The 13,206-nt window shown below is 38.1% G+C and overlaps 1 protein-coding gene across 6 annotated transcripts in view; it reads left to right on the top strand.

Moving 5' to 3' along the window:
* The window catches only part of phactr2 (phosphatase and actin regulator 2), a 55,526-nt gene that overhangs the window by 19,687 nt on the left and 22,633 nt on the right, over window positions 1-13,206 (top strand). For 5 of the 6 annotated variants that reach the window (XM_081616221.1, XM_081616222.1, XM_081616224.1 and 2 more), the window contains exons 2-3: window positions 11,209-11,391; window positions 12,656-12,730. In XM_081616221.1, coding sequence (XP_081472347.1) covers window positions 11,209-11,391; window positions 12,656-12,730 — 258 coding nt within the window. The remainder of the gene's footprint in view (window positions 1-11,208; window positions 11,392-12,655; window positions 12,731-13,206) is intronic. The other variant, XM_081616223.1, reaches the window with a different exon arrangement.

Below are 13,206 nucleotides of genomic sequence, written 5' to 3'. Positions count from 1 at the left end.
CTGCAAAACAAAAGACAAGCCTAAGATACAGATAGTATTAGGAGGGGTGCACCCATAAATCAGCCCCCCAATTTCGTTAATTTTGGGAGACTTGTGATCGACCAATACTCTGTATTACAAACTGTACGTGTTATATGTGAAGCTGATCTTACCTACCGATCTTATCCACCTTGGAAAAGATCTAAAAATCAGCCACTGTCCTCTTTTGCTCTGCCTGACAGATCCACCCACCAGATCTGCACGTTTGCAGTTAACAGTAGTCACTCCACTGCTGCCCACTCAGCAACTTTCTTGCTACTTTTAGCAACATTGAGACAAAAAAACAAAAAACAAAATCGGTATCGGGCAGAATTGGAATTGTCAGGTCAGACTTTTTAAAGATCGGCGATTGGCAGAAAGCTACAATCGGTGCCTAAATATTAGTAAATACTGCGATGATATTAGTTGCATATTTGCCTCTCTTCTTCTTTCCTGTACTTCCGTCAATCAATTTTGAGCAACATCATTACTGTCCGGTGTCGGAGTATTTACACCTGACCTGGCTAAATATTTCATTAGTATGGAAAATACAAGTTTGTAACACTTGGAGAATATTGGCCAACAATTATTTCACTTCGAGCAGTCCTTTACGATATGTATATTGCACATACTGACATTGCAAGAACAATATATTTGTAATATTAGTGCAGCCCTAGTGGTGGTGTGGGGTCATTGTGTCCTCCGTGTCAGCGAAGCCGCCTTTTGAAGCACTTCCTTCTTCCATCTGCTGAGAAGTTTTATGAAGATGTTGATTTCATTTTCCAGCAGGACTTGACTCCTGCTGACACTCCCAGAGCTACCAATTCCTGGTTTAATGAGCAGGGGACCACTGAGCTTGATAACCTGTCTAACAAGACCTGACGATGTGGAGAAGTTAAAGGCTGTCATTAAATCAATCTCATTATCACCTCAGCAAAGCCGCAGGCTGGTCGTCTCAGTGTCACTCGGCATCGATTCAGCAATTTATGCAAAAGGAGCCACAACCTATTGGGTGCACATATCGTACGTACATGGACACACGTTCTGCTAAGTGAACCTTTTTTTTATATATATTAAAAACTTTTTTTTTTATATCTTAGTTTTGTTCTAATTTTTGGAGAAACTGAATTTTGGCTTTTTAATGATCAAAATTAACTGAACGAAATACAGAAGGTAGGATGAAATACAGGAAATTACAGAAACAAATTAACTTGTTGATGACACTGATCTATTCAGATACAGCAGTATGCGTTGATGAATAAAGATAGATCATCCTGTACTTCCCTTATTTTCTTGTTACACTTTATCAAAGCAAGTGTAACACTTTTTTTCTATGCGTTTTAGGCCTGAGGAAAAAAAGAAATATGAAAATTAAATTAGACAAAATATAAACTAACTGCTCAGACTAAGTAAAACCTGAAATCAATAATGGTCTGGGAAAGCCTGGTCTCTCTTTTTAAAAAAATGTTATTTAATTGTTACAGATCTCAGACAAACAACGTATCTATATAGAAGTTAAAGGGCAACTAAGCCAGGGACAAGCTGGACAATCAGGCCAAAGAACAAACATCTGGGAGAAAAGAGTCCAATCAGTGGCAATTAAACAACAATAATGATATGCAGCACTCTACAAAAATTCAAATATAAAAACATTGTAATTTTGCAGGTCTGTAGTGAACTGTAAGGAGTAGATCCAAAATGTTTCCCTTACAAGAGTTTATCTCTGTTGCCTTGTCTTTTAGGAGCTGGCACAACTTGAAACCTTGAAATTTCAACCAATATTGGGGCCAGCTCTAGTGAGATGTTTGGCAACAGGAGATTTTGCATCATTGTTATTACTGTTGTTTTCTGAAACCCTGATTCGGAGGAGTTCTGAAATGGTTCTAAGGAACTATCCATCCATTTTCTTAACACCCTTGTCCCTTAGTGGGGTCGGGAGGGTTGCTGGTGCCTATCTCCAGCTAACGTTCCGGGCGAGAGGCGGGCTCACCCTGGACAGGTCGCTAGTCTGTCGCAGATTCTAAGGAACTATTTTTTTGTATTTCTTTAGAACTGGGCACCAATCTAGTCTTCTACCCTTTTTCTTTTTCACATTGGAGTCATACGCACAGACTTCCTCCTCTTGTTGTACTGTAAGCAATGCACCAGTCAATTTAGATTTCTATTTGATAGGTGAAATATTGGACAATTATTGTCTAATAGTTTTTGTTTTCACAACGACCAGTGGCATAAACTTTGAAGCACAATTTTTGTTTTGAATGAACAGATGAATTTTAGAGACATAGGTGGACGTTCTTTTTCTTTTTATTCTTTTTTTTTTGTTGGATTCAAAGCCACTACCTTGGTAAACACTTTCAGCATATTTTCTGTTTCATGAGGTCTTAAGAAAGGTATCGACCTGGAAAAGTCTGATCTTTACTTTCCTTCTTTGTAGAGAAATATTTAATAGATTCTTTAGTACCAGCTAGCACTGGTTGTGTTTCTCAAGTTGGAGTAGAAATACATCTGCTATTTTTGTTTGCTTTTCTTTTGGACGGAGTAATAAAATTTTTAAATTCTGTAGAAAGTAGGATTTTTTAGGGCAAGTTTTGCAGTGTAGAGAAATCTCTTTCTAATGGGATGCTTGATTAATGTGCTGACTGGTTTTATCGGTAAAACAACGGCTTTAGTTTTTAAAAACCATATTAATGTAAAACCTTTAAACACATTCCAAATGTGATTACCCGTGGCCTAGCATCACCTCAGTGGTTACCCACTTACTGCGGGAAAAATAAGTATCAAACTCGTCACAACTCTAAACGCTGAGCTAAAGGAGCTATTGACATGACGCTTTATTCATACAGTGATTATTTTCACAGCTTTATATGTGTCACTATAAAGACAAGCTTCCTGCTACTACACAAAAACATGCATGATGTGAACTAAACATGAGAAACGCTGTAATAATTTCTGACCTTCATTGTAACTCAGGCTTATATGCTGTTTGGGAACGCTGATCCACCACACGTAGCTCAGGCCGTTTAGCTTGAGTGCTGCTGCTGAAAACTACTTTTGGATATTTGTTTTCATTCATTTTCCACTAGTACAGCGGATCAATGCGGTGCAACACTGAACAGTAACAGCAGTTTTGCGTTGCTCTGCTGTGGCTGAAATTTCCATCTCATTGCCAAACAGGGCTGATGAAACACTCATGTTTGAAGTTTTTTTTAATTTTTTTTTTACAGTGCATTGCTGTCTTATTGACCCATGATCATGTCCTCCAAGCTCCCGGATCCGCTTGGCAGGAAACAAGTTACTTTTTTCCAAGGCAGAGTTTTATTCAATTACTTGTGATTTTTATGCATTGGTTCCTTACGTCTAAGGGAAAAAAATCTGATGTTTGCTGCCTTGTGAAGGCCCCTTATTTCTACATTAGTAAGTGCTTGCTATTGAGGACAACATGGTGCAGTTGAATCGAGACACTTTGGGTGACTCAGCCTTATTTTCTATGAAAGGTTTTTTGTTGTTTTTTTTTCATTAGAGTTGCTGTCACCAGGCACACTATGAAAATCAAAACTCAAGATTCTTCACATAACGCAGCAGTAGCACATTTGAATGAAGCACAATCTCCCTCATAACACGCCAGCTGTCGGGTTGGTTAGTACATTGTCTGACAAGAGCCTTGTCTTCTTTAGAGAGCCACTCAAACTTCATATTTAGAGCTTAATATCATCTGACAAAACTGCACAGTCGTGTCCATGTCAGCTTTAGAGTCTACACATTATATCCAGTATAATTTTCACTGGATCATAGTGGGGTTTTTTGTTGTTGTTGTTGTTTTTAAAGAAATTCAGCTCATAGCTTCATGATGATTGTTTTTAGTTTGTCAATCTTTTTTTGATGAGTTATTCCCATCGAGCTTCAAAGCCCCTGCAGATTGGCAGCACATGTGGTCTTCAGCTTCATCATGAGGGTCAACTTCTATGGTTACAGAAGTGAATAAAAATCAGTGGTTGAATAAAAACAGATGTTCTTTATTAAACAAAATCACTTATAAAGTTAACGATAAGCTAACCTGGCTTTAATAAAACACCTTAATATTTCTCTCCAGGCTGAAGTCTTCTTCGAAGAGGCCATATCCTGCCGTTAACATGAAAGAATAAAATATTATGGCCTCAGTGTAAGAAGGTGTGTGCTTCACGCTTGAGGTCTTGGATCTGTGTTTGAGGCTGTTATGTTGAAATAATAAAGGAAGTAGTTCTGAAGTTGCTCTGTCTTCAACCACAAAGTAAAGAAAAAATGCTCCCAACATATATTTAAAAACGCCTGATATTCTGCAATAAAACTACAAACGCCGTGACGACACTTTAAAACATATGGAAAGCCATAATGTGAACAACTCGAGGCTGTGACAATGAAATGTAATCACTTCAGAGTAAGAGCAAGGGTTTAACACTGACACACTAATGGTTAAAGGATGTGCTATGCAGCACTTAAATCATAAACACAGAGCATCAGCCCATCCCTTCTTAAGTTAACATCTATTGACAGGATTTGGTCAGTTTTATTTGCAGTTGATAAACTTCTTAAAACCTTTTGATCGCTCCGTAGGACTTGTTGGGTGTGGATGGGGGTTCGTGAAATAGTTGCTGTATTAAATAAATGTGCTTATAAATCAGGTTTGTAAGCATTTTGAAGCCAGTTCAAGAAATGTCGGCACTATAGTTGGCTTTGGAGGTCACCAGAGAGGGAGACTCTGAGACTTTAGTCTTGTAAATGGTCTTTTTATTTTCATGAAATAAACAATTCAAGGAAGCCAGTACTTAAAATTCTGACTCACATGTTTACTTTAAAAGAGTTTGCAATGAAGTTTACTGGCTGAGGACTGTTAATGGCCGTTAGCAGTCTGTTAGCGGTAGCCTCATCGGACCACACAGATGAGACATTAAGGGAACCGGTAATAAAAAATCTGATTGTTTCAGAACAAAATAAACTTTACATCTGAAATCAGCTCAGTCTCAGTCATTGTGTTGTAATTTATAACATTCGAAACATCTTTATTATTGGGACTTCTGTGAGCAAATGGCTAATTTGAGCTTTCGGATGAGCTTCCACTGCTGTCAGCCCCAAACTTGATGCAAAGTTTTAGTAGATGACAGTCAAATTGATCAGTAGGGTCATTTGTTTCTTATCGTAAGGTTAACATTGCTCTTTCAATCAGGTAATGGAAACCCTTTGAGGTGATGGGACGCAGGAAGGGACACGTGACTCAAAATGGAAGCAAACTGGACCTTTCTGTGGCGCTGTCCGCAGCTAACGCGACACTCGATTGTCTTTGTAGCCTACTTTAACCAGCCTGCGCCCCCCCAGTGAAACCCCTGTCTCTTAATGATGAATATGCGCCACATTATTGCATTATAGATGACATAACAGTACTGTGGTGTGCTTGAATTAGCTGATTTTACAGCTCTATAGAAACTGATATCCCCTCTGCCGTCTGTCAGCAGTTATGGCCACTGTAAAAAAAACAAAAAAAACAAACCCAGTGAGGCCACGGTGTGATGGTCCAAATGGTATAGCAGTCTTAACAACGTCCAGGTTGCTTGCCCTGTGAATTATTGTGTGTATTATAAGCTTTGGTACACTGTGGTTCTCTGGCTTTTAGATTAGGAAGAAATGACATAAGTGTTAGGTTGCTCCTCCCTCTACTTGTGTCCAACACCTCTTTTTTTGCCTTGTTATTCTTCTCTTCCCCTTCCTTTCTTCCATCTTTTCTTACCACATATTTTTCGCAAACTTCAGGCTTCGATTCCCTCCTTTCTGTCCCATGTATCTGCTGTCCTGTGTATATTTTTGCCTCTTTCTCCAGCTCCATCCCTCTGCCTCTTGTTTGTGACGTCTATTTCTTCTCTCCCCTGGTAACTTGCAGTGAAGGAAGGAAACAAGCCTCTCCCTTTCCCCTCCTCCTCAACACATGTCCCTGCTATATTTTCTGAGAAAAAACACACACACTGGCTTCAATACAACACTTTGTTTTCAGGGGATAGCACTGACAATAATAACAACAAACTGCCTTTAAAGGATTTAATATTCTGTTCACTTTATGATGTGTAACTGCAAATAAGCCCATTGGCTGCGTATCTTTGCATAGCAGTTTTATAACTGGACAAACCCAGTGGGGGATTACCTCAGTCAGATCTCGACTGTGTCACAAGTTGTGTTTCTGATTAGCCTACCCGTTCCCACATCTGCTGTATATCCAAAGCCTGAGTCACTATTCTAGGTTGGCCGAGTCAAAGTGGTTAAAAAGAAAGAAACAGCTCAGTGTGAAATTGGTTTCAATGTGTGATGTTAAAGCCTTGGTAATGTGTGCTAAGTGAGCTTTCTTCAAAAATACATCTGGAGGTCATTCCTCTCTGGAACAGCTACTGTAGGTGTATTTGTAGGTTTCGCTGGAGATGAATTCAACCACCTTTTTTGAGTAAAAGCAAGTTGGAATCCAAATACTGCTCAGGCATATTGCTACGTTTTACAGTTGAATTTAGTGACTGTTTTAAAAACATCCTGGGCTAAGTAATCCAAGAAGTGCAGATCTTTTAAACAGATGTTATCGGAGGAAGCAATAGGCCGTCCCATTATCCTGCCTTTTTGTTTGCATCCCCTCTTAAAATGCCTTGCAAAAGTATAAATTCCCCACTTTACACATTTTGTCGTATTACAACCACAAAGATTAGTACATTTTATTAAGATTTTAGGTGATAAGACAAGTAACACAAACCTGCCACTTGGGGAGGAAAAATGTTGCTTGACTTAAAAAAAATTTAAATTGCATTTGTAATCAGCCCCCTTGACTAAGTACTTTGTCAGACTACATTTTACTGTAATTACAGCTGAGATAATGTCTTGGAGCATTTCTACTGACTTTGCACATCTAGAAGTTGAATTCTTTCCTCATTGTTCATTGCAACATAGCCCAAGTTGAGTCAGGTTATGCAGAGCATCTGTGAGCAGCTATTTTCAAGTCCTGTCACAGATTCTCAGTGGGACTCATCTCTACACTTGGATTACGCTGTGTTGGTCTAAAACACTCGGTCCTACCTCCAGTATTCTTCATCTTCCAACAGGTTTCTTTTATGTATTGAGAACTTACAGGTTTTGACTCCAAGACCTCACGCCACCGGTAGAGAGGGACGTTGGGATCAGGTCAGACATATAAGAGGAGCTATAAAAGTAAATGGCAAGATTTTAAAATGAACTATAGCATAAGTGGGTAACTGCTGAAGTGATGCTAGATCACAAATATTGCAGTCTCTCTTGTGTGTGTTGGTTAAAAGTCAAGCAGAAGCGTTCTGAGATGGTTGAGCTTCCTCTTATTCAAAGGAAAATGTCATTACAGTAGTCTAAATGAAAAGAAGTAAAAGTATAAAATGTCATTGCAATCATAGTTTCAGGTGCATTTTTATTTATTTGAGAATGTTGCCGAAATGAAAGAAGCAGTTTTTGTGTCGTCAGTGACTTTCAAAAGACGATGTTAACTTCACTGAGATCCAGAGGTTTGTTGGACAAACCTACATTTCCAATATAATGGAGATTTTATGTTTGCTTCACCAATGCTCTATTGTCTAGCATCAATGCTTGATGCTCAATAATATAGTTTAGATCATCTGGGATGTGTGATTGATGGGAGCGGAACAATGTGTGCAGTTTAATGAACTTTTACTCTATATGTAGTTGTTGTAAAGGATGCTGTGTACGAGTTAAATATTGGGTCATTTTGTTCTTTTAAACGATTTTGAAAATGTGTGTATGTTAACAGGCCTTTCAGTTCCAGTGGGAAATATGAAGTATTAAAACATTGCAAAACCTCAGTCATTTGGAAGCTTGTAGCATTTCATCTTCTGGGCTTTGAGTTTAGGGAATGTTTGGTCTGGATTGCGAGGTTATTGGCTTTCTCTGAAGATTGAATTCATGATAATAAAACGACTGGGCATGTGTTTGACTTACTCAGCAAAGGATGTGGAGTTTTGCTTTCTGTGCTGAATGAGGGTCAATAATTTGGACTTTAGTTTTACTGTATTCCTCCATGATGACAGAACCTTCCTCTTTCATTTTAAAATATGTTATTGTAGTAATGCTGAATCCTGTTTAAATAAGAGACGTAAGCATTATGAAATCGGATGATGCAGATCATCAGCTATGGCCATTAAAAACAAAACCTAACTCAATTATATTTCAAACGAATGTTTTGTGGTTCGTATTTTACTACCAGCTACGAATCAAATAGTTATGAAGAAAATCTGAACTTTGAACTTGAATTTCTTTTTCTCTTTCTGTTCCTGTTCTCTTTGTTCTCAAGACTCAAGTTTTCTTTCACTTCTGTGAACCGTTTCTGTGTATTTCTCCTCTGTCTGCCCAGCGAGTACTAAGTCTATTGTTCTTGTTTAGTTGTGACCCACAAGAGGTTTTGTAGTCGGTCTTAATGGTGATTATGAGTGCTGTTGCTGATTTTCCCATCATTAGTTGCACAATGCAGCTGCTAAACTGCACCTATTGTGATTTTATATCAACACAGGAACAGGAAATGTGTGTCGGTGTGCAGGCGAGAGACTCTGTTAGAGCCGTTGTTTTGGGAAAGCGTGCTTGGGCCTCTACGGCTCACTTTAGTGTTTTCAGTTTTAATAATCAAATATATATTTTCATATATTTGAGACGTTGAATTTTGCTTAAATCCTGCCACACTGAGTTTTACAGAAGTCATTGCAGCAAGAATAAAGGTTGAGTTGATGCAGTTCTTTGTTTTCTGTGGCTTTTAAATGTCCAGATTGCCAAATGCGTTGAGTATTGGACACAACTAACCTGAGTAAATATAAAAGTCAGATTCTAATTGAAAATCCCATCTATGATGGGAAGAAAGCTTTCCAAATTGACCTGACCACATGTGAAAATGTATCTGCCCCCATTGTTAAATCGCAAGTTAGCCATCATTAGCTATATTTTGTGGAAAGCTGACTGCAGTATCACTTGCTACACCCACGGTCTGATTAGTGCTGTATTTGTAGAATCGAAAACCTAAACAGAACTTTTTCAACAGCATGCAGTGGGCTAAAAGGTTTTACGATATCTGAAAAAGCAACATGTCTTGCTCTGATATAAATGCTTGTTGTTTGTTGTTGCTCCCAGTGAAAGAACAGTTAGTCATTAGGTTTTGGGGTCAAATAATTTGTAAATAGGAGCTGGTTGGTTTGGATGGTGTTTTTATTTCTTAATGTATCCAATCAGCTCTTTAAAACTACATTTTGAATTTGCTCTTTTAAAGAAATTAATTTAAAGCGAGCACCCCATTGGTTAAGTATGGTGGAAGATCTATGATGCTGTGGGCGCTCTATTCCTCCTTAGATTGTTTCAAAGGGGTTCGTTTTTGACAATTACAGCAAGAGCAGGATTTAAAAAAAGCACCAAACTAACACAGAAACTCCAGTGAGGTTAGCTTGTTATTTGATTGACCGAATGCTGTTATCATGTCTCTGATACAGCAACACCCTGTGCATAATGTACAGGGTGTTGCTGTACATTATGCACAGCAACACCCTGCTGCTCATAGTTGTGGCTCTGTGGTTGTCTGCTAAGCATGCTGAGGTGAGTCTGATGGTTGTGTTTTAAGCAAGACAAAATATTGGCCTAGCTGATTAGCCGGCTAATGCTTACAACTATGCAAGAAATGGTATTTGCTAAATGCATCATGTGGGCTTTTATTTTGGAAACTCCATCCTGATGCTGAGGTTAACGAGTAAGAAAATCTACGTTTTTCAACTGAACTCTTGCAGAAAATTCAGCTTTTTATCAATTTCCACTGTCCATCATCCACCCTCTGAGTCCTCTCACTGCATATTGGCTGTTTCCTGCCACAAGCAACTAATATTGACATCAATACAACCTATCTGTGCTCATATAAGCCAACCAATCAGCAGCGAATTGATTTTTATATGAGCTAAAGAACAGGACATGGCTGTCCATCCGCTGAACGAATGAATGCGATAATAAAACAGTTTGACACGATCTGACGTCTGATAAGATTTGAAAAGAATCCAAGACTTTTTCTTTCTTCCTTTTTTTTTTGTTTTTTGTTTCTTTTGCCTGGTTTTTCCACTTTCAAAGCTACGCACAATGTTTGTTCACCCAGCATTTAAGACGCTGCTGGATTGGAAAAAAAACATTTAACTCAAGTCCTGTAGGATACAGTGTGTGTATTCACCTCAAAAGAGACAGACTCTGGGGATAAAAGAAATCTATAGGTGCAAGATCTGTTCTCTGAGCTTCTAGCAGAGGTGATTTGAAGCAAGATGAAGCCAAGCAATTGCATATGTTGGACAACTTTGAGCACTTCAGTCAAAGTGGAGTCAGATTGTTATAGTTAACTTTTTTCTTTTGGAGTGTGCGCTTGCAGCTGAGAAAAAGCAGGAAATACTTGAAAACCCTTCAAGGGTTGTCTTATACATTAAAATGAAATTGAACTTTTTGGGGGTTGTTTAAAGAGTGTTTCTAATTGAAATGCTTTTGAAAGCATGCTCATTTTGTCCCTCAGTGTGCCAAAAGCTGGATTTAAAAACTCAATTTTCTGTGATCAGCTGTGACTAGTAATTGACCGGTCACCAAATCAAAAATATTTTTCTTCAGTTCAGCAAAACAACGAGATGAAAAACAATTTTTATTTTAATACACTGTTGGTTTTAATAAAAATGTGAAAAATGTGTGGGTATATATTTTTGATTTATAAACCTGGGTAATCTTCAGTTCCTAACTTTCTGCCAGTGCCACCTCAAGGAAGCTGCAGCACAAATTTTTTTGTTTATGGTCAATACTTGAGATGTTAAATAAATAAAGAGTTTGTGTGCTTACAGTTTGTAAAAGAAAGTCAGAAATGACAAAACTCAGAATCACCAGGTTGAACAAACCAAAACGGTTTCTGCCCAGTAAAAAAAAATGAAGCTGGATCGGAAAACATCTAGGGTCATGAATTTTATTTTATACACTGAGCTGCATTTAAAGTGCAGCATGTTTTACTCTTTAGATGCAAATTTACTATAAAAATTACACTATTAATGTGAGCACTCTATGGACAGATATAAATCAATGAACAGAACTTTAAAGGCCACATACAGATTAGTTAAACATTGATTTTTTTTTTCTCCACATATTTGTGTCATATTCTAGTTGATGGCCTGGAGAAATCATCTGTGGCCAGCTGTGATGTGGTGGTGGACAATGCCTCCAATACCCAGAATGCCCATGGGTCGCGACAGCAACGAGGGAAACTGTCAACACTGGGAAAATTGTTCAAACCCTGGAAGTGGAGGAAGAAGAAAACCAGCGACAAGTTCCAGGATCTCTCCAAAGGTAGGATATGCGAAATGTGCAGCTGTAAGTGTTTTTGACTCTGTGCTAACAACTGCCGAGTTGTTCTCTCGAATCAAAAGTCTGGACAGTGTCACAGCTTGTACCGTTGGGTTTGTGGGGAACATTAAATATGAATTGGACCTCTCTAACTCCCAGAAGAGCTTTAAAAGGAAACGGTTGCATGGCTTGTTTGTAATTCTTTCTGGTTTATTCCTGAGCTGTTGGTCAGGAAATAAAAAGAGACAGAAGTAAATGGAAACACCAGAGGCTCTTTTTTTCCTCCCCTATATCTGGTTAGTGTAATATTCTGCTTTTTGATTTGTCTGTGCAAGTTTGTGGCTTGTTTCCAGGATAATTTCCTAGAAAGAATCCTTACGTTTCTGACCTTGTAAAATAAAATAAAAAAAGGCCGTATTGTTAAATTTATCAGTGGAAAGTCACACTTGTTTGTTTAGACAGCAAAGCAACAGTTGCTGAGTGATTAAAGCAGGCAGTTCTGTGTGAATTAGTTAACACCAGGACTAGACAATATGCCATAAAAATAAGATTTCAGATTCTATCATACCAAATTTGATTTACAATTTTAATCTTTTTTCATAAAGAAATTACAAATGACAAAAAATATTTTCAAAAACCTTTGTTTTATTTCTGGGAGTTGACCTGAATTCAAAGTCCAAATAAACAGACACTGTAAAACAAGATGATAGGCCCTGTGTGGACTGGCATCACTCTGAACATTGGTGAAAAAATATTTCGATGTTAAAATAGTTAAGCCTTCTGAGACTTGAAATTTGATTAATTGATTTAAAAAAAAAAAAAAGATTTCCCAGCCCTGGTCAACACAAAGTGGAAAATCTGAAATTTACTTTTGTGATTCTGCTGAGAAACTTAACATTCAGTAGTCCCTCTAACCACATTTGTTCGATGTTTCAAATACTGTTTGATGTCCCCCGAGGAACGCTTTGGGTTGCATGATGTTAGGAAAACATGATGCGGCAATCTTGTTGACGATTGCAATTTCAACACTGACTGCGATTAACCCAGGTTTTCCTCACTACTTTTGCTACTTTTTTTTAATGGTTCAATAAGACAGAACAGAGTGTGATAACAGGACAATGCTTTGAGGATAGGAGTGATGATTTGAGTATAGACATTTTAGAGTCCTGTGTAAAATGATTGCCTTTACCAAAAGAAAGTCTGAAGGAGAGCATACTACATTTCTTTACCGAGTTCGACATCCATCTTGATCTTTTTCTTATTACAGTTCTAGAGAGAAAAATCTCCACTAGACAAACAAGAGAAGAGCTCATCAGGAAGGGGGTTCTTATCCCTGAGCAAGGTTCGTCTCATTTTGTCTATACTGGCACCAAGAGTCCCAGATTAAAATCCCAAACAGACGTTTCTGTTTGGTGTTTGCTAGTCCTCCCGGGGGATTCATGGGTTCTCCGGCTTCATCAAAATCAAAATCAAAATCATGCATGCTAGGTTGATTTTTTTTTCTTTCCACTTTAATTTGCCCTTTGGTGTGAATGTGTGTGTGTGTCTGTGTGTGTACACTTGTTTATTTTGTGTGTCTTTGTTGCCCTGGTTTCTGGCATCCGGTCCAGGACCAAACTGTGTGATTATTTCTATACTGCATGATTACCATAAACCTGCACATTATAAGTTGTACATTTGTAAAATATTCTAATCTTGGCTGAAATTACAGATTTTTTTTTCACCAGGGGAGTTTTTTAACTTTAACTTTCTTCGATGTCACCAAAGTTGCTTGTTGTCGAAGTGAACGCAAATCTGTGACAGCAGCATTTTTTTTTT

This window comes from Poecilia reticulata, chromosome 15 (assembly GCF_904066995.2).
Source record: "Poecilia reticulata chromosome 15, P_reticulata-male-v2, whole genome shotgun sequence".
NCBI classification, from domain to species: domain Eukaryota; kingdom Metazoa; phylum Chordata; class Actinopteri; order Cyprinodontiformes; family Poeciliidae; genus Poecilia; species Poecilia reticulata.
This window is presented reverse-complemented; position numbering and strand designations above follow the sequence as displayed.